A 25084-nucleotide genomic window follows, 5' to 3' on the forward strand; every position below is an offset into this window, starting at 1 on the left:
CAAGAGCCTGTCATAAACTGGGAATTCTACTTTAACTGAATCAGCTACTGATTCATCAAAGCATGTTCACTGTCTATAAGGCACAAGCCAATGCCTAGATGAGAGCAACTTTGGAGTATTGTGTGTAGTTTTGGTCTCCAAATTTGAGAAAGGACATTCTGGCTATTGAGGGAGTGCAGCGTAGGTTCACGAGGTCAATTCCCAGAATGGCGGGACTATCATATGTTGAAAGATTGAAGTGACTGGGCTTGTATACACTTGAGTTTAAGAGGATGAGAGGGGATCTGATTCAGACATATAAGATAATTAAAGGATTGGACACTCTGGAGGCAGGAAGCATGTTTCCGTTGATGGCCGAGTCCAGACCAGAGGATATAGTTTAAAAATAAGGGGTAGGCCATTTAGAACAGAGTTGAGGAAAAATTTCTTCACCCAGAGAGTGGTGGATGTATGGAATGCTCTGCCCCAGAAGGCAGTGGAGGCCAAGTCTCTGGATAGTTTCAAGAAAGAGAGGGATAGAGCTCTGAAAGATAGTGGAATCAAGGGTTATGGGGAAAAGGCAGGAACAGGATACTGATTGTGGATGATCAGCCATGATCATAATGAATGGTGGTGCTGGCTCGAATGGTCTACTGCACCTATTGTCTATTTGTACACAGGGTCTAATTCAATGTGTTTGTTGATGGAGTTCTACATAGAACATTACAGCACAGTACAGGCCCTTCGGCCCTCGATGTTGTACTGACCTGTCATACCGATCTCAAGCCCATCTAACCTACACTATTCCATGTACGTCCATATGCTTGTCCAATGACGACTTAAATGTACCTAAAGTTGGCGAAAGTACTACCGTTGCAGGCAAAGCGTTCCATTCCCTTCCTACTCTGAGTAAAGGAACTACCTCTGACATCTGTCCTATATCTTTCACCCCTCAATTTAAAGCTATGCCCCCTCGTGCTCGCCGTCACCATCCTAGGAAAAAGGCTCTCCCTATCCACCCTCTGATTATTTTATATGTTTCAATTAAGTCACCTCTCAACCTTCTCTCTAATGAAAACCGCCTCAAGTCCCTCAGCCTTTCCTCGTAAGACCTTCCCTACATACCAGGCATCCTAGTAAATCTCCTCTGCACCCTTTCCAAAGCTTCCACATCCTTCTTATAATGCGGTGACCAGAACTGTATGCAATACTCCAAGTGCGGCCGCACCAGAGTTTTGTACAGCTTCACCATAACCTCTTGGTTCCGGAACTCGATCCCTCTATTAATAAAAGCGAAAACACTGTATGCCTTCTTAAAAGCCCTGTCAACCTGGGTGGCAACTTTCAAGGATCTGTGTACATGGACGCCAAGATCTCTCTGCTCATCTACACTGCTAAGAATCTTACCATTAGCCCAGTACTTTGCCTTCCGGTTACTCCTACCGAAGTGCATCACCTCACATTTGTCTGCATTAAACTCCATTTGCCACCTCTCAGCCCAGATCTACAGCTTATCTATGTCTCTCTGCAACCTACTGCATCCTTCGTCACTATCCACAACTCCACCGACCTTGTCGTCTGCAAATTTACTAACCCATCCTTCTACACCCTCATCCTGTTTAGAATACCAGGCCTCTAGGAATTCCCTGGTGTGTCTCTGGCTTGTACGGTTATGGATGTGTTGTCCCAGTCAAATGTGTATCCCTCTTTGTCTGTGTGTAGGGAGGCAAGTGAGAATTGGTCATATCTCCTGGTAGCATGTCGGTGCTCGTGTATCCATATTGTCAGTTTGCCGTATGTAGTGTTTCTCACAATCTTTGCACGGTATTTTGTATATTACACCAGTTTTGCTGGTTTTGGGTATGGGATCTTTTACGTTTGTAGGAAACGTTTACAACCAAACCCACCAGCTTGACAAGCACAACCTCGTAGGTACACCTATACTGCTATTAAGGAGGAAGGACAAGGCTTTGACCCAGCAACAGTGAAGGAACGATGGCCTAATCCCAAGTCAGGCATGAGGTTTGACGGGAAACTTGTAGGTGGTGCTGTTACTATGCAGCTGCTGACCTTGTTCTATGTAATCGAAGTCACAGATTTGGAAAGTGCTATCTAATGAACCTGCTATAAATGGTGTACAATGCTGCCACTGCATTAGAGTGGGGTCAAAATAAAAGTTGTAGATATTAGATGAGGTGGTAGTCAATGGATTTCATTGACTTAGATGGAGTTGAGCTTTATGAACGTTGTTAGAGTTGTTCTCATCGAGGCATTGGCTTGTGCCTTATAGACAGTGAACATGCTTTAATGAATCAGTAGCTGATTCAGTTAGAGTAGAATTCCCAGCTTATGACAGGCTCTTGTAGCCATGCTATATGGCGGCTCCATTTTTTTTTCCCCAAAATTGTAAATCCTAGAATGTCAATGGGGAATTCAGTTATAGTTTTGCCAAGGGGTGATGCTTGGATTCTGTTGTTGGAGATGGTCATTACCTACCACTTACCCTTTATCAGCCCAAGCTTGAATGTTGTCAAGGTTTTGGTACTTTTAGTATCTGAAGAATCACCACTAGTACTGAATATTAGCTGATCATCAGTGAACACTTCCACCTCTGACCTTGTAATGCAGGGAGTGTCATTAATAAAGCAATCTGAAGGTGTTTGGGCCAAGGAGACTACTGTAAGAAGCCCTGCAGTAATGTCTTGGAACTGAGATGATTGACCTTCAATAGCAACTATCTTCCTTTCTGATGCTTCCAGCCAGCAGAGTTTTACCATTTCTAGTTTTGTTAGGGATTCTTGTGGCATATGTGAACAGCTACCTTGATCTCAGCTGCAGTTACTTGCCCTTCTGGGATCCAATATTGTCCATACTGGACAAGATCCGGTCCTGGTGGAACCTGGAATGGTAGTGGGCAGGTTTTTTTGATGTCATCAAGTGATGCTTATAGTGTTGACAATACCTTCCACCACTTCGATAACACAGAATAGACTGTTTAGTAACTGGCTGGGTTGGATTTGTACTGCTGTGTATGTACAGGACATACCTAGACAATGTTCCATTCTACGGTGTTGATGATGCTGTGGCTGAATGTTTGAGGCCCACAGCCTTTGTGGTATCCAGTGCTATTAGTGTTTCTTGATGAGCACGGAGGGAATTGAACTGGCTGAAGACTGGGATAATATTGGCTCAGGAGCTGGCTGAGCCCTTCTGGTTGAAGCATCCACTGATGTACTTGGTTCCCCATCATTCCTAAAACCCAAAAATGAGGTTGGCTCGCAGACTGATGGTTGTTACAAATAATTCATCAAATTTTATGGTCAGTTTTTGAAACTAAGTTACCAGATTTGCTGTGATGGAACTAGTGAACCTGTTACTAATCCAGTATCATTGGTTATAGTACCATTCCATTTGTTCACCAAACAAGTTAACAGACATCTTTTAAACAGTTGGTTGAGAACTGAAATAAGCTGCCACTATTGGACAAAGCAGTTTTGATTAGCTGACTGATTCAGGGGAACTAGATAAAATATTCTTATACTAGTCAGTGAAATTAAAAACTTAAATTGGGGAAACTTTCACATTTGCCAGGAGCAAAACTTCGGTCAGTCAGCTGTGCATTCTACACTCCAAACAGAATGACTGCATAAAGTCATTGTCACTATCAGAGAAAATTGTTTCCAAGTGTAATTGAAATCTACGTCCAGCTCTCAGCCACAAACGTTTCTGACATTTTGCTTTTGCAGATTGGAAAGAATGCTGCACCTGTATCCATAAAAATATTGTGAGCTGCCACCAGTCCAGATCTTTCATTGGCCCATGTATTAACATTATTGTTTGAGAGAACCAACTAATCCCTCAAAGTGACTAACTCACAAGTGCAGCTTGTGCTGTGAAATGTGATCCAACCAAGACCAGTGCTTCAATCCTGGGTTTCCGTCACAGGAATGACCAGGCACCGCAATAATTTTCTATCCTTATTAAAAAAAAGTGCTTTCTTAAACTATCGAAAATCCTTTTTAATACATTTTGTGTTTATTTTGGAAGGTTATTTTTGTCAAAACTGAACATAATTGAAGTAATCTACATTATGAAAATTGTAACAAGCTTTCTCTAGTTGAGACTTGCAGTAAAATTCAATATAGTTAAGCAGATAAAGAGCTGCACCTACTGAATTAATACCAGTCAGCTCACGTCAGCCTCGCACTTTGATGTCTGGCAGATCAAGACAGGCAGCTTGATCAAGCTTACGAAACCTTGTGTTTGAGACAGAGGTACTGTAACATTTAAATAGCTTGTGGGATTCCACAACGATTCAATTTGTAAAGGTAAAGCCACCATACCGGATGACAGAGCTGCTGTCTTGAGTGAGATAACTGGTAGCAATGTAACCAGAGGGTCATCACACCTTGGGTGAGAGAAGTGGTTGAGGAGGAGAGTCCTTCATGGTAACCTCAGCTAGTGCAAGGATTGAACCCATGCTGTTGGCATCACTCTGCATCAACTCAGGTTGGTTAGCTCAGAGAGTAGTTCACCTATAGGCCAAGATGGTCTTTAAGCTCACACAGTTCTCAGCCATAGCAGAGATAATGAGGTGTTACAATTGCCCACAGCACCCCAAAAAATTACACCCTTTGAGATCTCCAGCTCAAATGATGTGGCTGACATAAATTAGCTGTCAGTTGGGCTTTTTTTTTTTGTTTACTCTGGATTTCCTTCTCACCAACCTGTCCAGAGACATTATAATAATCTCTGGTGCAGGTGGGACTCGAACCCAAACCTCTAGATCAGAGGTGGGACACTACCACTGCGTCACATTCCTTGTCAGTCGGGCCAGATTCTAGAGGACAGCCACCATCAAACGAACCTTTGACTAATACTGAAATGGAAAGAAGTGACCTGTAAAAACACAAGTTGTCTTTGTAGATATGACAAATTACAAGTGGCTTCCCTTTTTTACAGTCCAAATGTTCAGTGTTAATGGTTCATGTGCATTTAAAATATGGTTTTAAAATGGATAAATTTTAAAGTTTAACACCTTTTAACTTATTTTAATTTCCTTTTAAAAAAACACTAACTGAGGTATAAGTTGGATGTAGAAGGGTATGGGTTAGTAGGCATAAGTCTGCTCAAATCAAAAGAAGTGAAAATTTTTGTTTTAATCCGATATGACAAAATTGCTATGTATTAAAAATGAAATTAATGGAATCAGCCCTCAAAACTGTAAATACATCTGACTATTACAGAATGAGATAATGCAGAGTAATTCTGATTCAGAAAAAGGAACAACAACCTAGAACTGCACAAGTGAGTGCAGAGGCACACAATTCAATTTCTTTGCACCATTCAGAGCCTTAAGTTCAATCACTACCAAACATCCAAGAATATTTGCCCCCGTTTTGTTCAGCAAGTCACAGGCAGCTGACAGAGTACCTGCACCAAAAGATAAAAATATAGAATTTAATTAACTAACTGTCTTTAGATTGAATATTTGTAATTTTGTACTTAGTCCAGAATTTTTTCAATGCCTTGATTTTCAAAAGAAGCTTTAGCTGAAAAAAATGCAGTAACCCAGTTACTACATTGACATTATTGTAGTCCTCTCACATCATTTTGTGAATATTATAGCCCAGAATGTGCTAGCAAAATAAACAAGTTAAAGGCATTCACCACAATTGAAATTTAAATAATCTGCCAAATTGTGGTAACGAAATTGGTGGATAATTTTCACCACACTACTATTGGCCTTGGAACACAATGCAGTGATGCCCTAGCCAGCAAAACCTGAGTCCATATCAGTGTAAAAGGTAATGCACAAAGCTAATCATGTCTTGCATACCTCCAGTTGCAAGCAAATCATCGACAATGACAACTTTCTGATTTGCTTGAATAACATCACGCTGCAACTCGACTTCAGCCTTCAAATGAAGAAGCAAACCTTTTAGAAGGATTGTGACATTCTGACACTAACAGACTGTATTGTTAATTTAAGAAAATAAAATCAGGATTATGCACCATGGCTTACCTCTCCGTATTCTAAACTATAGCTCACAGACAAGGTTGGCCCCGGCAGCTTCCCTTTCTTTCGAACTGGCACAAAACCAATTCCAAACCTTTGTGCCAGAATTGGGGCAAATAGGAAACCACGGGCATCTAACCCTGCAAACACAAAAGTAAGAGTAACAGCAGCAATTTGTTACATAACAGTATTACCTCCTTGTAAACCAAACATACAAGATTTCCTGGGAAGACAAGATTAATCTTTTACATATAATAAGAAGTACTAACAACAACTATCCATTAATTCATTGAAAGTGGGAAGCAATTTGGAAAAAGTAGGTGATGAACTAGTTTCATCTACTGCATATTCTATTCTGCAGTTAAGAGATTATATCTAAGGCTTTTTTGTAACATAGCCTAACCATTGGGTCTCTTCCTTTTCAAGTTTATACCAGTTTGAACACAGACATGTTTAATCAGAATCAAACTTTCTTTTATACTTCCTTTTAAGTTTTATTTTTGTTTCAAAAGAAGAAAAATCTCCTCACCATCCTCTGAAGGCAATAACTTGGGAGGATGTAACTGCACTAATGTTAACAAGGCTCAATTACTTCAATGAAGTGAGCTTTTCCAAAAATATTACGAACTAATGAATATTGAAAAGCTATCTGACTCTGCTATCCTCAACTTACTTAACAGACCACTTGTTAGAAACCGAAGTCTGTTGTCAATATTTCCATTCAATTGATCAGAGATTAGGATGCAACACGTAGGGTAGCTTGATCCACTCTGCCACTGGGTAACCTGCTAGCACTGCCGACCAAAAAGAATCTAATACCAGGTTGGCAACATCTGTGACATGGAACCATTGTGAGAAGACTGTGTTGAATGCTCTTCCCAAGCCACAGTCTTGTAAAAGTTCTCATTTGGTGATCAAGATCTCTTTTAATACAACTCTGACTTACCAACAAATAAATCAATCACAGGAAATGTCTTTTTCAAGTGATCTTCAAACAGGTCAATGACTGCACTGAAGGCTTTGGGATCATGCAAAACAGGGAAGATGTCTCTGAAAAAAAAAAGAGATATGCTAAGTGCATGGAACATAGAACATTACAGCACAGTACAGGCCCTTCGGCCCTCGATGTTGTGCCAACCTGTCATACCGATCTCAAGCCCATCTAACCTACACTATTCCATGTACGTCCATATACTTGTCCAATGACGACTTAAATGTACCTAAAGTTGGCGAATCTACTACCGTTGCAGGCAAAGCGTTCCATTCCCTTCCTACTCTCTGAGTAAAGAAACTACCTCTGACATCTGTCCTATATCTTTCACCCCTCAATTTAAAGCTAAGCCCCCTTGTGCTCGCCGTCACCATTCTAGGAAAAAGGCTCTCCCTATCCACCCTCTCTAACCCTCTGATTATTTTATATGTTTCAAAGTAAAAGTAAGTAAACTGCAATACAGCAAACGCTGTATCTGTTGAGATCAACGTCTCTGGAGAATCAGAATATAGAATAGTAAAATGGTTTTCCCATTGATTTACTGCTGTTAACATTTAAAACAGATTGGGAAAAATTGCATCAGAAAGATTACTTTTTTTTTTCCCCCCAGAAAGTCATCAGTAACGTTTCAGTATATTGTGCAGAACATTACAACAGTCTGTTCCTTTAGATTTACTCATTGCTTTTTTCCCCATCATTGGTGAATATAATTGAAAGTATAGAGTTGAAAGCAAGGTATCAATATTTATTTTTGGTAAAACACATTTTTTAAATGTTTAAATAGTTACCCAATAGAATCCTAAGAGTTTAAATGAGTACTTTTTTAAAAACAATATTCATATCCAAGTGGAGACAGCAGGTGAGTTAATATTTCTGACATGGATCCTTTCTCAGACAAGATGATTATCTCGGAGAAAAGACTAGTAATCTTAACTATCTTGTTCTCTCCACAGATTCTGTGTACCCAAATATGCTTCTGTAACAATTTAATTCCCTCTGAAATGTTCTGATCAATGTTGCCTACTAGGCTTACTGATGAATTTAATGGTATTAAAAGGGTAAATGAATAAATATGTTTGAAAAGGATGTAGGATGCTTTTAAAAGTGTCAAACAGCCCAAACAGCTACAATTGACCAAAAGGCCTTTTACCATGCTGTAACAAATGTTATCTGCGGTGGCGAGAACAGGCACCCGAGGTCCTCCTGGAATGCAAGCTACGCCAAGGACTTAAAGACTGTTGAACTTTTAATTTTATTCCTTTATTTTTCTATTTTATATTAAGAAAGACTTTAATATTAATTATCACCTTATTTCTTTATTTTTCTTCTAATCCTGTGAAGATCGTGCTTAACTTTTGTAAACTTTGTTTCAAAGTTTTTGTCCCTAGGTAGCTTCGTACCTAAGATGGGTGGCGACATTTATATACTTTTCACTGTACTCCTGTACTTGAGTACATGTGACAGTAGAATCTAAATCTAAACCTCAGTTCTGACTGCCCCGCCTCAGGAAGGATGTTATTAAATTGGAAAGGGTGCAGAAAAGATTTACAAGGCTGTTATCAGGACTAGAGGGTTTGAGTTATGAGGAGGTGCTACGTAGACTTGGACAGTTTTTGGGAGGGTGACCTTCCAGAGGTTTATAAAAATCATGAGAGATATAGACAAGGTGAATAGTCAAGGTCTTTTCCCTAGGGAGGGGAGTTCAAAACTAGAGCGGCACAGGTTTAAGGAGAGAGGAGGAAAGATTTGAAAGGGACCTCAGGGGCAACCTTTCCACACAGAAGGTGGTTTGCATATGGAATGAACTGCCAGAGGAAGTATTTGCAGTGTGTACAGTTACAATATTTATAAGAATTTTGGACAGGTGCATGAATAGGAAAGGTTTTGATGGATATAGGCAAATGGGACTAGTTTACATTGGCTCCAAGTCAATCTACCATCCCCTGAGAAAAAGAACAGGAAATGACATCACCAACCCAAGGAAACCTAACCAGATAAATAGAAAGCGGGACATAACACCAGCGCTTCGTCGGAGGCACACTGACAATGTTACCTAGAATGGTGACGAAACATCTGAAAACTAACCTTCCAGCTCAGCGAGCAAACTCACATCCAGAACCTCAACCTGAGCTACAAATCTTCTCAAAACTCGCTGGGATTAGTTTAGTTTAGAAAACCTGGTTAGCATGGACACATTGGACTGAAGGGTCTGCTTCCATGCTGTATGACTTTATCTCACGGTTCAATGATAAAGTTTTTTTAAAAATCTATCCTTTTCACTTCATAACTGCACAGTTGAACCCAAAACTGATTTTATTTCAAGTAATCTGACTTTCCCTCTCCACCAAACTCCATCTTCCCCCTCAACCCATCCCACCTCACCCATTTCCCTCTGAGTAACCTGCTTCTCAAGCTTCTATCAGTGCCACTCTGAACCAGTTAGTAGAACATATGCACAAAAATCTGGATGCTCCCCTTCTGACAATTCAAAAGAGATCAACATTTATTGGCGAAAACAGTAGATCAAGTCCATCATGTTACTTTGTTCAATGAAAAGAACAGTATGCAGATAAGTGATATTTAAATGTTAAGTACTTTCAATGATTTCATTTACACTGTTTCAATTTTGTGTTTTATTTTGGCCCGTTGAGTGAAAATGGATTAAAGTCCCTGTGGTGGCAGACTATTCCTACAATGGTGAAGGTGCCAGATTATTTTATAGATCTGTAATTTGATGAAACTGGGGGATATTTAATTCCAAACTGTCAGTTAGTCCAGGCAGTTCTATTTAAATTGTTTCAGAGCATTAAAAAGATAAGCAGAAATACCATTGACAAACACAGAACTATTTAGCCTTCAGTCAATTCTGCCATTAACTGATCATATCTTTAATTAAAAAAGGGCAAGGTAGAGATACTATTATTAGCATCGTGACAATTTTAGCACAATATCTCTAAATGCTGGGTGGGACTTCAACAGGATTGTAATCGGAAACACTATTTAATTCAGATACTGTATTTGGATCATAGGGATTCCTGTATAATTGTGCTGTTTAGACTCTGAGGAAGCTCTATAGCTTCTTTCTTCAGGTGACAGAAACAGAAAAATCAGACAAAAAGGGGTACAGCTCATACTTTTAAGAGTAAGGTACATTGTAACAAGATCAGTTTATTAAAATTAAAGGGACAGAATGAAGAAAATGGAGGTAGAAGGACAACATGCATTTCAGCATATTTATGACTGCATTCTTATCCCTGCAACAGAGACCTGTGTACAATTCCAGTCTCTGGCGACTGTCTGTATGGAGTTTGCACATTCTCTCAGTGTCTGTAGGTATCCTCCTGCAGGCCAAGGATGTGCAGGTTGGGTGGATTGGCCATGCCGAATTGTTCAATGTCCAGAGAAGTGTAGGTTAGCTGGATTAGCCAAAAAAAAAGAAAAATGGGACAGCATGGTGGCTCAATGGTTGGCACTGCTACATCACAGCACCAGTGACCCATGTTCAAATCCACCCTCGGATGACTGATTATGTGGCATTTTGACATTCTCCCTGTGCCTGCGTGGGTTTCCCGAGGGTGCTCTGATGTCTTCCCACAGTCCAAAGATCGGTGGAGTGGGCGTAGCGTCCAGGGAATGTGTAGGTTAGATGGATTAGCTCTGGGAAATGTGGAGTTACAGGGATTGGGGGAGGGGCGGGCAGAATTGAGTGGGATGCTCTTTGGAAGTCTCGGCAGACCAAATAGCCAGTTTCCACACTGTAGGGATTTTGTGATCATTTCTTTTTTGCTGAATTGTGCCTAGATTTACAATCAGTCTGAACTAAAATTTACCCAGATAAGGACACAGCAATAAAATATCCGTCGTCAACTTTAGACTACTAATTCCAAAGCCAAATGCTTAAAGCTTTGTGTTTAAAATATTGCATGGATTTCAAAGTGCCAAAATGGTATTGAGGTTTATCCAAAACATGACTAATTCATAAAGTTTTCACCAGCTGTGAAATGTCAGGAGTGCAAATTGTGTATCATAGGAATATTGAGGTAGTAGGCATTAATTGTGGATTCATCTGTGCATAGATAGGAACAAACTAAAAGTGGAATTATTGGTACAAATGCATGATTTGCATTGAATGTCTCTGTATACAAAAGCTTCAGTGCATAAAGACTACGCTTTAGATTCTGTCCTTCACTGCGGGTGTTCTGATAACTGAAATGGGGTCATAACCACACAATGCATGTCTGCAGAGTGATCTGTGAATTACAAATTTATATAGCTCATTTAGCACCAGTTTCTTTCTAAGTAAAAAAACCAGAAAAATTAGAGGTTTTAAATTCAGGTCAAAAATTAATTTATCACATTCCTTAGTAGCTTTCAGCAATCAAATCTTAGAATATATTCATAAATCTAAGACTAAGGTTAGGGTTACAGAAAGTAAGATCAGACTATTGTTTCAAGCCTGATGGTTTATATGCTCTAAGATTCTCTTTTTATGAAGAGAAAGAAATTATAAACTTGAAATCAGAATTTAGCAGTTGTTAAAGCTTTGTAGTCAATTAGTTTGAAGTTTCTTGTGTAGGTGGACTCAATATGTACAGCAGGCTTTGTCTGAGAGAAGAGGGTTGTTTGTGCCATACTAGTCCTAAAATAACGGCACTTGCTGATTGAAAGAGCCTTATTGAAAAAGGTCAAGCAAAATTCCTGAAAGCTGTTTTCCTCAAACTTTCTGGTTGAGAACCCTCTCTGATGATGTCTCAAAGCCCTTCCATGCAAGGTTTTGTTGAAAACTGTGTTATTATATAGAACCAAATAAAGATGGCTACTATATTAACTTTTAATGGATCTTTGTTCCACAAACCAGTTAGTTAGGCTGAAATTATCTGTGGGGCTCCTTTCATTCTCTTATTTTTCCTCACAAATTTTGAAATCTAATACATTTAGGAGGACTCATTTTGTTGTCCAAGGGTTAATCAAAAACTCTAAGTATCTCCCTTTGGGGTGTGTGCTGAGATCGCATGTTGCTGAAGTGAATCAACAATGGGCAGTCATGTGACATCCTGGAGCCATCGCTTTATATTCCTTTAAAGGTTCAGCTATTTTGCCAAGTTATATATCAAGGAATTATAGTTGCAATGGCATTACAAGTACAGATTCTTTTATATTTAACCATTTTATCTGAAAATCATTCATTACAGCAAATGGAATATCCTTTAAACTGCATGTCATGAGTTTCAGTTTGATCTATTGTTGCCACATGTACTGGGATACAGTGAGAAAGAAAGTGTTGTTCTGCATGTTCTACACAATCAGTGCTTATTACTTATCAGTCCAAAACTAATCTCTCATTGTTTGAAGATCTAATTAACTAAATTAATTGTGCCTTGTTTTAGTACATAGAAATAATTCCTTGCTTGGCAACTGACAAATTGGAAATTGTTCAGAGATGCCAGACTGATATCCAGTCTAAAAAAAATTATTCAGGTAGGTATACAATTATCCATTTAAGTTTAATTTCTGGAGCAATCACAGCAATGCTTAAAATAATGAAGGTGCTAGATTGTGTTTATATTGACAGATTACTTCAATTATCTGTGTCCTCTCATTCACAATCCTTTCACAGGAAGAAACAATTCCTTTCTGTTCATGTTCTGCTTCAACTTCTCCAATCATTCCTCACAACTAGAGTGTCACATTCTTGTAAACTTCTTACAGTCTCCAATGCTTTCACATCTTTCCAAAGTGCAGTGCAAAGAACTGTACACAATTCTTATAGCTGAGACCTAATTAATGACATCATTCAAGTTCAGTTTAACTACCTTGCCATTGTGCACCGTGCCTTAATTGATTAGGCTGAGGATACTGCTCTCTACACAAGTCCTGTCACCTGTAATAATTTATGTTGATCCAGATTCCACTCTACTCCTCCCTTCACTTTTTGCATACCTGTAGAAGATTTTGGGATTCCTAATTATATCAGTTGTCAGTATCTTTCATATTCCTTCTTTGCTTTTCCTCCTTTTTTCTGAAGCTTTTGGTTCTAGCAGAATTTTCTACCTGACAAATGGCAAGCACAACTTTTCTTCTTCACCTTCCATCCACAGTATTCTGGACTCATTTGCCTTATGAGAGAATATACCTTGACTGTCCCTGGCCATTCCTCTTTTGAAGATAATCCATTTCTCAGCTACAGTTTTTCCACTAGCCTTTGGTTCCAGTCTATCAGGCCCAGATCCGATCTTGCCCAATTTAAGTTGGCACACCTCCAGTTTATTATTACTCCAGAAAATCCACTGTTCTGTCAACATCGTAAGCATTGTGATTCCACGATTACTGTCTCCCAAGCGTTCCCTCACTACACTATTTACGTGACCCATCTCTTTTCCAAACTTCATGTCGACCAGTATGTCTGTGTTGGACCAGACACATGCTGCAGTAAAATGATTCTCCTGAACACATTCTAGGAGAACTTGTCTATCTCTGCTCATTACACAACTATCCAACTCTATAATAATTGAAGTCTTCTTTTATAACTATTCTAAACTGGTTGCACCTCTAATTCACTTGCAGTTTTTTTCCTGTAAAATCTTCCAACTAGTTGGTGATCTATATACTACACTGAGCAATGAAATGGCACCTTTTTGTTTTAGCCAAATTGATTATTCCTTGAACCTTCCTAAGGCAACTTTTTTCCAGCACTATAATTCAGTCCTTAACCAAATAGCTCCACTCCTTCTGACTTTCATCCTTTTCTGAACACCTCGTACCCAGAAGTGTTTAACACACAATCCTCATGCCCGGTCTTTTAATGCATTGCATCAGAATTCTATGTGACAATCTGTACCTGCAACTCGTGAATCTTATTTACTACACTCCATGCAATATAACCCTGATTCAGATATCTTCCTTAATTTGACTTCATCAGGTAGCGTACTATTCTCTACTCTAGTGCTATCTGCTTTTCTCAGCATTTTACGCACCTGAACATTCCTCTCTGACATTCACTCCTGGTTTTCACATCTCCTGCCAGGTTGGTTTAAAGCCATCCCAACAGCAAAACCTGAAGGAACTCAATCCCAGTTCTCTTCACCTGTCTGGAAGGTACAGGTGCAACAACCCCAATGTCCCAGGAATCTAAAGACCTCCTTCCTGCACCATCTTTCCACTTGCTTTATCCTATTTCTGTACTCACACATGGCACTGAGTGTCTTCCAGATATTAATACATTTGAGGTCCTGCTTACTAGATTTTTTTTTAAGCTAACCTGCTAAATTCTGATTGCAGGACCATATTCTTCTTCTTCCTCCTACCACTGCTAGCAACATGAACCCCAATCACTGGTCATTCACCTTTCCTCTTAAGAATGTCCTGTAGCTGTCCTATCAGATCCCTGATCCTGGCAATGCTCCTAACTGGAGTCACATTTTCAGCTGCAGAAATACCTGTTTCCTTAACTAACGAATCCCTATCACTATTGTTCTTCATTCCCTCCTATTTAGCTGAGCTGTGTGTGGTGCTATAAACTTAAGACCACTATGACACAGGAGCAGAAGTAGGTAATTTAGCCCATCAAGTCTGCCCTGTCAATGAAATCATGACTGATCTGATTATCCTCAATGTCACTCTCCTGACTTTATCCACATAATCCTCGATTGTTTACTGATTTAAAATCTGTCTCAGCCTTGAATATACTTAATTAGCCAGGCTCAACAGCCCTCGGTGGACTTGGCTCTGACTATGCAAGACCATAAAGTCCATAAGACATAGGAGTGGAAGTAAGGCCATTTGGCCCATCGAGTCTACTCTGCCATTTAGTCATGGCTGATGGGCATTTCAACACCACTTCCCTGCACTTTCCCCGTAGCCCTTAATTCCTTGCGACATCAAGAATTTATCAATCTCCACCTTGAAGACATTTAACGTCCCGGCCTCCACTGCGCTCCGTGGCAATGAATTCCACAGGCCCACCACTCTCTGGCTGAAGAAATGTTTCAGCATTTCCATTCTAAATTGACCCCCTCTAATTCTAAGGCTGTGCCCACAGGTCCTCATCTCCCTGCCTAACGGAAACAACCTCCCAGCGTCCACCCTTTCTTAGGCATGCATTATCTTGTAAGTTTCTATTTGATCTTCCCTCAACCTTCTAAACTCGAAAGGAATATAATCCCAGGATCCTCAGCCATTCATCATATGTTAGGCCGACCATTCCAGGGATCATCCGTGTGAACCTCTGCTGGACACGCTCTAGTGTCAGCATGTCCTTCCTGAGGTGTGGGGCCAAAAATTGGACACAGTATTCTAAATGGGGCCTAGACCTTTATAAAGTCTCAAAAGCACATCGCTGTTTTTATATTCCAACCCTCTTGAGATAAATGACAACATTACATTCGCTTTCTTAATCACGAACTCAACTTGCAAGTTAACCTTTAGAGAATCCTGGACTAGCACTCCCAGATCCCTTTGTACTTCAGCTTTATGAATTTTCTCACCGTTTAGAAAATAGTCCCTGCCTGTATTTTCTTTTTCCTGTCTCTGAGGAACCAACACCTCAGCAGTGTCCAAACCAATTAGGGAGTTGGACACAAGGGCTCTTTTACATTTCCTATTTGGTGTCACTGATTCCCTCTGGACAGCTTTTAGTGGACCACTTCTTTGAGCATGCTATGCATGTAGCTCTCAGCTTTGAAGCTGTGCCCCATAGCGACTCCAGCAACTGCTCAAGCTCCAAAACCAGAGATGAATTTTCTGCAGCTGGCAACAGTTCCTGGTTGTTTCGGTCACAGGTAATATCCTTACCTTCCCAAATCACTGTTTAAATAGGATTCAAGGGCCGGTCAGTCGAGTGGGTGTGTGTGTGTGTGTGTGTGTGTGTGTGTGTGTGTGTGTGTGTGTGTGTGTGTGTGTGTGTGTGTGTGTGTGTGTGTGTGTGTGTGTGTGTGTGTGTGTGTGTGTGTGTGTGTGTGTGTGTGTGTGTGTGTGTGTGTGTGTGTACAGTTCCAAAGAAATACAAATCGTATTTAAATTTTTTTATTCTTCCAACATTGGTGATGTTGCTTCATGAGCACACAGCAGGAAGCACAGTCATCAAGAACATCTTGTAAGTCACATGACAGTGGCTTTGTAGAATGTTTCATAGAATCACTAGTGTAGAAACAGGCCCTCCGACCCATTAAGTCCACACTGACCCTCAGAGCATCCCTTCCAGACCCATCCTGCATAATCCACCTATCTACACATCCCTAAACACTACAGGCAATTTAGCATGGCCAATCCACCCAGCCTGCACATCTTTGGCTTGTGGGAGGAAACGAGAGCACCCAGAGGAAATTCATGCAGACATGGGGAGAGTGGGCAAACTTGACACAGACAGTCGCCTGAGGGTGGAATTGAATCCAGGTCCCTGGCACTGTGCCACCATAATGCCAACCGATTATAGTCTGCAAAAACATTTAACACTTTCCAAAAAAAACATGAACTGTGGATGCTGGAAATGTGAAACAAAAAACAAAGATTGCTGGAAAATCTCAGCAGGTCTACCCTTTTAGAACTGAAGAAGTGTCCCTGGACCCAAAACGTCAATTCTGCTTTCTTTCCACAGATGTTGTCAATTTCTCTAGGAATTCCTAGTTTTGTTTGAACACTTTCCAGATCCACCTTAAAATATGGAGATTCATGCCAGAGATTCTCGCCAGAGATTCTCACACTAACTTTGCATTAGACAAGTTCAAAGATTAACCCTATAGTCAGGGTCATTTTGCTGGTTGCAAAATGCAGTTCGTTGCAGAATTTCTGAAACAAAATCTGAAAAGTAAGCAATAATTGATATGGTTAAAGTGTAATAAACCAACTTGTTTGAGTTTATTCTTGATAAGCCAACAGAAGACAAGTGAGGGCAGTGAAGTCCATGCTGCATACACAGATTTTCAAAAGCTATTTGAGATAATAACACATTACCAGATTGGAGAAGCTTATTTTGGTCTACCCTGCTATAATAACAGGAAAAGATTTGACAGTTGTGTTTAAAAAAAATCACAAGTTTGTGATTCAGCAAATTAGTGAACTGTTTACAGCAGTGGAAGAATCATTAGTTGCAGGCATTGATGTATAATGACTGCTGCCAGAAGAACTAGAGGTAACAGAGGGGTCAACAACAGACAGCGCAGATTTTAGGAGGTGAGCAAAACAACTGGAGACAGTCTGGGTCAGGCGATGGCCTCGTGGTATTGTTGCCAGACTGTTAGCCCAGAGACTTAGGTAGCATTCTGGGGATAGTAGGAGCTGCCAATGCTGGAGAATCTGAGATAACACGGTGTGGAGCTGGATAAACACAGCAGGCCAAGCAGCATCAGGGGAGCAGGAAAGCTTGACGTTTCGGGCTTGGACCCTTCTTCAGAAGTGGGGGAGGGGAAGGGGATTCTGAAATAAATAGGAAGAGAGGGGGAGGCGGATAGAAGATGGGTAGAGAGGATAGGGGGAGGGGAGACACTCAGGTCAAAGAGGCAGGGTTAGAGCCAGTGAAGGTGAATGTAGGTGGAGAGTTAGGGAGGGGATAGGCCAGTCCGAGGAGGACGGACAGGTCGGGGGGGTAGGGGACGAGGTTAGTGGGTAGGGGACGAGGTTAGTGGGTAGGGGACGAGGTTAGTGGGTAGGGGACGAGGGTGGGGCTTGAGATGGGAGGAATGGTTAGGGAGGCGGGGGCTAGCTGGGCTGGTTTTGGCATGTGGCATATGCGAAAACCAGCCCAGCTAGTCCCAGCCTCCCTGACCTATCCCCCCCATAACTCCCCACCTACATTCACCTTCACTGGGTCTAACCCCACCTCTTTGACCTGTCTGTCTCTTCTCACCCTATCTTCTATCCACCTCCCCTGTCTCCCTATTTATTTCAGAATCCCCTTCCCCTCCCCCATTTCTGAAGAAGAGTCCTGACCTGAAACGTCAAGCTTTCCTGCTCGGCCCGCTGTGTTCATCCAGCTTCACAATGTTATCTAACATTCTGGGGACACAGGTTTGAATTCCTCCATGGCAGATAAGAAAATTTGAATTCAGTAACAAAGAGAAAAATCTGGAATTAAGAGTCTGGAGGTCCATCAATTGAATGTTGGGAAATATCACCTAGTTCACTAATGTCCTTTTCGGAAAGAAACTGCCATTCGTAAATGATCCAGCCCACATGTGACTGCAGACCCACAGCAATGTGGTTGACTCTGAACTGCCCTTTGGGCAATAAAATGCAGCCTGGCCATTGATTCCCTCATCTCTTGCATGAGGTTTCAGAAAAAGTAGTACAAATGATTTTCATTATTGACTGATTTGTATTTAGACTGCCTTGCCTGCTAGGACAGTGGTTACAGATTCAATATAGTAATACCTGCCAAAAAGGGAACTAGATAAATACTTGAAGGAAAATAAACAAGTGCTGAGGAATGGGATTGACTGGATTGCTCTTCAAAAGAAGCTGACAGAGACATAACAAGCAAAAAGGTCTTCTTCTGCAGTTCATTAGTGATGAATTTGAGCACTGTACAATTGTCTGACAAAGGGTAATGAACCTGGAACATGAATTCTGGTTTCCATCCATACCACCTGACTCAGTTATTTCCATTATTTTCTAGTAAGGCAGTCTTGAATTCCCAGTTAACTAATTAGTGACTTACTTAATACCCTTAAATAGATCTGATCATGAAAACATCGTTTCCACACCTAACTTATTGAAGAGAAATTAATTAGAGACACTCATGATTATAACTCTTATTTTGAACTTCCAGCTTTAGACTCTGACAACCCAATCACTAACTTGAACTACAGCATATTTAGCTTGTGCCGACCTCATTTTTTTTCAGGGAGAATGGAATGAGCTCTGTCCTTTTTTTAAAAAAAATGTAACTCCATGCTACAGTTCATTATTTTCGCGATTACAGGGCTGGGAAATTCCTCACCCACTCCAAGTATTGCCTAACAAATCACCACGACGTTAAAAAGGCACTATATAAATGCAAACTCCCCTTATAAAGGGCTGGCAAATACTTTAGGAGGGATAAGATTCGAGGTTTGGAGAAAAGACGCAACAAGCTATATCACAACAAGCTATAACTTCTTGTTTTTAATACTTTGACCTAAGAAAGCAAACATTCTATTTTCACAGTCCTGGGACGTTACTCACAAGGACCTGCCAGCTTCTCCGCTGTTGCTTGACTAAGCAGCCACGCTTCCAGAGCGGAAAGGTCCAAATACTGACAAGCTTACATTGCCTTGGAAAGGGATCTAGAGAGAGGGAGGGAGGAGAAAACTCACCGAAAAACGATGCCCTCCGTGGGGAAGTCGGGATAAGATCTGATGGTGCTGTGTACCAGCCGCAGCTTCTGCTCCAGCGATTCCGACTCGGAACACATTTTCACGGCCTATCCAGGCACACACAGAGAGGCTTTTGCACCTACACCACCCCTTCCGGACGGTACTAACTCAGCACAAAGGGCGGAACACAACAGGCATTGGCAACCTGAGCCCGCTATTGGTGATCTCAGCCATTGGCGGAGGTGGGAAATCAGCAGGGGCCATCCCCAACCCCGACTCCCAGCCTCTTAAAGGAGGAGTAAACTCCTTACCCAGCCCTAGATGTAACAGTTTACTCTCACCATTGGAGTGGGGTGGTTGGTAGATTACCAAGCCCATCGGTCCAAAAACAATCTTGTGATATCATTACAAGCCTCAGAAATAGAAGTGAGAGGCGGGACCATGAAAAGTTTGAAGTAAAGGGTGGATTTAATATGACCTCTTTTAAACAGAAGAAAAAGTAAATGTTTTATAGGGAGCGGGAACAGCAGGTGGAACAAAATGTAAGGTCAAAGAGCAGGAAGATTAAAGGTTATAAGTGTAATGAAATAATAGGCAATAGTTGCAGACAAACAACAATTCATTCGTGCACAGTAAGTGCAATAATTGCTGAAAGCAAAAGCACGAAAATCAAGGGGCACTGGGTGCAAAACATCAAAATGGGGACGGAAGCATGGTCTAAAGTTTGCTCCAGATGGTTGTAAAAGGCCTAATGAGAAAATAAGCTGTTCCACCAATTTGTGTTGGGCTTCTGCTACAGTCCTAGGACAGAAACATAAGCATGGGAGTAAAATAGAGTATTGAACTTTGTAGAAACTGGAAGGTTGAAATCATGCTTGTGGATGGAGTGGAGACATTCTACAAAATGGCCACCTAATCTGAGATAATGGGAACTGCAGATGCTGGAGGATCTGAGATAACAAAGTGTGGAGCTGGATGAACACAGCTGGCCAAGCAGCATCTTAGGAGCACAACAGTTGATGTTTCGGGCCTAGACCCTTCATCAGAAAAGGGGGATGGGGAGAGGGTTCTGAAATAAATAGGGAGAGATGGGGAAGGTGGATTGAAGGTGTATAGAAGAGAAGATAGTTGGAGAAGAGACAGACAAATTAAAGGGGCGGGGATGGAGCCTGTAGAGGTGAGTATAGGTGGGGAGGTAGGGAGGGGATAGGTCGGTCCAGGGAGGACATACAGGTCAAGGGGGTGGGATGAGGTTAGGAGGTAGAGAATGGAGGTGCGGCTTGAGGTGGGAGGAGAGGATAGGTGAGAAGAAGAACAGGTTAGGGATGCGGGGACGAGCTGGGCTGGTTTTGGGATGCAGTGGGGGGAGGGGTGATTTTGAAGCTGGTGAAATCCACATTGATACCATTGGGCTGCAGGGTTCCCAACCGGAATATGAGTTACTGTTCCTGCAACCTTCTGATGGCATCATTGTGGCACTGCAGGAGGCCCAGGATGGACATGTCATCTAAGGAATGCGAGGTGGAGTTGAAATGGTTCGTGACTGGGAGGTGCAGTTGTTTATTGCGAACCGAGCAGAGGTGTTCCACAAAGCAGTCCCCAAGCCTCCGCTTGGTTTCTCCAATGTAGAGGAAGCCACAACAGCTACAGCGGATTCAATATACCACATTGGCAAATGTTCAGGTGAACATCTGCTTGATGTGGAAAGTCATCTTGGGGCCTGGGATGTGGGTGAGGGAGGACGTGTAGGGGCAGGTGTAGCACTTCCTGCAGTAGCAGAGGAAGGTGCCGGGTGTGGTGGGGTCGGATGGGAGTGTGGAGCGGACAAGGGAGTCACAGAGAGAGTGGTCTCTCCGGAAGGCAGACAAGGGTGGGGATGGAAAAATGTCTTTGGTGGTGGGGTCGGATTGTAGATGGCGGAAGTGTCGGAGGATGATGCGTTGTATCTGGAGGTTTGTCGGGTGGTATGTGAGGAAGAGGGGGATTCTCGACCACTACAGGGGGGATGTTGCAGTCCTTGAAGAACGAGGACATCTGGGATGTACGGGAGTGGAATGCCTCATCCTGGGAGCAGATGCGGCAGAGGCAGAGGAATTGGGAATAGGGGATGGAGTTTTTGCAGGAAGGTGGGTGGGAGGAGGTATATTCCAGGTAGCTATTGGAGTCAGTGGGCTTGAAATGGATATCGGTTGCTAGGTGGTTGCCTGGGATGGAGACAGAGAAGTCCAGGGAGTGGAGGGATGTGTTGGAGATGGCCCAGGTGAACCTGAGGTTAAGGTGGAAGGTGTTGGTGAAGTGGATGAACTGTTCAAGCTCCTCTTGGGAGCACAAGGCAGCACCGATACAGTCATCGCCACCCAATCTGTATTCGGTTAATTCTCGATGCATTACGGGATTCCGGCAATTTAGTTCTGTTTTAGTGAGCATCGTCATGCCTAAACTGTGAACAACCAAAAACAGATAGGTAGGTAGGAATCTTCTTGAATGGATCAATTGTTTAATGATTGTTAGATATATCTGTTTAAAGTAAAATGAAATGAAACATGCAAAGGGTCACAAAGTTACAGCAGAAAATATGGCATTTCAGCTCCTTGTGTCTGGAACTTTGCTTGGGCAATTAAAGCTTATATGAATTAAATGGGGGTCTATTTAGTTATCAGATTCCCGGTGCCTCAAATATTTGTAAATATAGTTTTGTGCAAGGAAGAAATGCCTTTAGTTGGTTTGTTAGATAGAGTCAAACTCCAATGTTTGTTTGCTTCTTTATATGCTATTGTAGTGACTGTATATACAAATATTTTTCTGAATAAAGTATATTTTTAAAGGAAAAGAAGCCTGTTTTCACTGGTAGATAACAAGGTGAAGAGCTGGATGAACACGGCAGGCCAAGCAGCATCTTAACAGGAGAGCAAGGCTTACTAAACACCTTGGGACCCAGCTTTGCTAATGATTTACATCTTAGTTGTCACACACCAGCTGGTTTGAACATATTGCTAGTTTTCTGGAGTTTGCCTTTTTAACAAGACCCAATTCTCCATCAAATCATCTCTGAGCCTCTTTTAACCAGGATGTATTAAAAACAGGATTAAAAATATAGTTCAGTATAATATTCAGAGTAACAATTCAATGGAAGAAATGTGCATTTAGTTTTACTTTATTAGCAACACAATCCAATGTAGGGATTTTCGCAGGATTCTTACACAATGGATCAATATTGACTGTCTTTGATATTTAATGAAGACTTCAAGTTATGGACAGTTATAAAATATACAGTTGATGCTATGATCCTGAATACAAAACAAAAAAGTTGATGAATTGAATGAAAATGCCACTTATTCTTAGCATTCAGATAAATTTTGAATTAGTTCAATACGTTAACACACCAGTTTTGAGGTTTCCCATCCCTGGCCTCATCCCAGGTCTTATCTACCCTCTCGTTCCCCACCTCCTTGGCCTGGCGCGGCCTGTCCATCTTCTTTACTACCCTGCCTGCCTCTCCCGTCCTGCTGGCCGGTCCCCGCCGCTCCCTGCCCGCGCTCATCTGTCGCCGTCCCGCCTACCTTCCCCAGCTCCCCAGCCCCACCCCTTTTCACTATTTGTTACTGAGCTGCCTTCTGCTCCCCCCCCCCCCCGTTTTTTTGGGGGGGGTGGGAGTCCCTGCTTGGGGCGTCGATTTTCCTGCTCCTCTGATGCTGCCTGGCCTGCTGTGTTCTTCCAGGTCCATACGGTGTTGTCTGTGACTTCAAATCTGCAGCTCTTGCTATCTCCCAATACAAAATGATCCCTGGGAATTCTGCTCCTGGAGGGATGTGGGAGGTTAAATACCAATAATTACATACTAGACCACCTACAACTCCTTGCACACGCACACTGCCTCACAATGGGATCAATATATGCTTTCCAACACTGGCCAGCAGCAACCTCCCTTTAATTAAATCCAGCAGCCCAATGAATTAGCATTAGCAGTAGGCACTTAGCCATATCGATAAGGCTGAGTGTATGTCTTTGTTGTGTCCAGATTCAATCCCTAGTTTGCATTAATGGTCCATTCAGTTCTATGCCAATCTATCTAGTGGTTTGATTGAAGTGACTGAACAAGTCAGGGGCTGTCAAAAGTCACCAGGTTACTGTGGGACTGGAGTCACACATAGACCAGAAAAGCTAAGCGTAGCAGGTTTCCTGCCAAAAGGGATATGAATGAGCCAGTTTCAACAGCTTCATGGTCACGTTTATTGGGACTAACTTTTAAATTCAATTTATTAACTTAAATTCTGAAATTGCCATGATAGGATTTGAACTCCCAGTCTCTGGATGATTAGTCCAGATCTCCAGACTACTCACCTTGTAACATAACCCCTGCAATATCATTGCCATAAAATTAGAGATTAAATAGAGAATTCCTGAAATAGAGGAAACCTCTCACCTGTTACAGAGAGATGAACACATTCACTTTGCTCCCAATATAACCCTGCAGACGTCTTCCTGTAAATCTGACACTGATACTCATCCTGGTTGGTCTTCCTGATGTTAGAGATCAGAACGGACCAGCCGCCTTGTTCCAGTTGATCTTTGTACAGGTTTGTCCTGTTTCTGAACAGTAGATCTTGTTCTGACAAATCATCATTCCCATTGACAAACTTGTCAACAATTACACTTCTGTGTGTCCTCTACATTACCAGCAAATCAGAGACTGGGACATTCCTTTTGTAGTTACAGGGCAGTACAACCTGCTCTCCAAGGAATCCAGAAACTGAGACAGGCGAGTCACCTGGAAAAGACTGGAAATACTTATCCATAGATATAACCTCCCTATTGGTATATTACATTGCAAGATTCACATGGTTATACTGGGTTTACAATTAGCACTGATCAGTAACTTGCATCTTGAGTTCCTGTTACCGTGGATCAATGAATGGTGTGTACTTATGGTTGAGAGTTTCCACCATTGATGTACATGTGACTGAATAAGCCAACAGAAATTTGGACACGTGGCAAAAGGGCCTATGTCGTTGTAGAATTCTTCATTATTTTTCAACTCGACTGTCACTGTTGCCTCAAAACGAAAATATTAGGATTCAAGCCATGGTCTGAAAAGGTTAACACTTGCTAACACATTATTTATAACAACAGTTCTGGTTATTGGTTTTAAACAGATGCATCTGTGTCAGACTTTGTGCATGTCTGTTTACACCCGTATCAATATTACTCTTCACCGATTATAACTAGAATCAATGTCAATGCCATCGGTTTTCCCAACAGGATGGTTTTGTTAAAATTATACCAAGACACTCCACACAGAATTCCAGTGACACTAATGCTTGTCAGAAGCAGGAATCCTCAGAGTTCTGTATCTAAGGGACAGGAAAGTGAGTCTCAGAAACAGTAAGACAGGGAGACTTGGATAAACTGCAGAATTGGGCTGAAAGGTGGCAAATGGAGTTTAATATGGATAAATGCGAGGTGATTCACTTTGGGAGGAATAACAGGAAGGCAGAATACCGGAACAATGGAAAGATCCTTGGTAGTGTGGATGTGCAGAGGGATCTTGGTGTCCATTGTACATAGACCCCTGAAAGTTGCCATCCACGTTGATAGCGCTGTTAAGAAGGCAAATGGTGTGTTAGGTTTTATTGGTAGAGGGATTGAGTTCTGGAGCTGTGATGTCATCTGCAACTGTACAAACTGTTAGTGTGGCCTCATTTGGAATATTGGGTGCAGTTCTGGTTGCCCCATTATAGGAAGGATGTGGAAACGTTGGAAAAGGTGCAGAGGAGATCTACCAGGATGTTGCCTGGTCTGGAGTGCAGG

At 41.7% G+C, this 25084-nt stretch overlaps 1 protein-coding gene across 3 annotated transcripts in view; it reads right to left on the reverse strand.

The window, feature by feature from the left end:
- Positions 1-19617, reverse strand: part of aprt (adenine phosphoribosyltransferase) — a 31460-nt gene extending 11843 nt beyond the window's left edge. The window contains exons 1-5 of one of the 3 annotated variants that reach the window (XM_048546669.2): positions 19277-19615; positions 6945-7048; positions 6005-6132; positions 5819-5897; positions 3982-5412 (exon numbers count right to left, since the gene is read on the reverse strand). In XM_048546669.2, coding sequence (XP_048402626.1) covers positions 5273-5412; positions 5819-5897; positions 6005-6132; positions 6945-7048; positions 19277-19374 — 549 coding nt within the window. In that variant the 5' untranslated portion in view covers positions 19375-19615 and the 3' untranslated portion in view covers positions 3982-5272. Of the gene's footprint in view, positions 1-3981; positions 5413-5818; positions 5898-6004; positions 6139-6944; positions 7049-19276 lie in introns of those variants that run through there. The other 2 variants (XM_048546668.2, XM_059651726.1) reach the window with 2 other exon arrangements.
- Between the last annotated feature and the right edge of the window lie 5467 nt (positions 19618-25084).

Source organism: Stegostoma tigrinum, chromosome 16 (assembly GCF_030684315.1).
Source record: "Stegostoma tigrinum isolate sSteTig4 chromosome 16, sSteTig4.hap1, whole genome shotgun sequence".
In the NCBI taxonomy this organism is placed as follows: domain Eukaryota; kingdom Metazoa; phylum Chordata; class Chondrichthyes; order Orectolobiformes; family Stegostomatidae; genus Stegostoma; species Stegostoma tigrinum.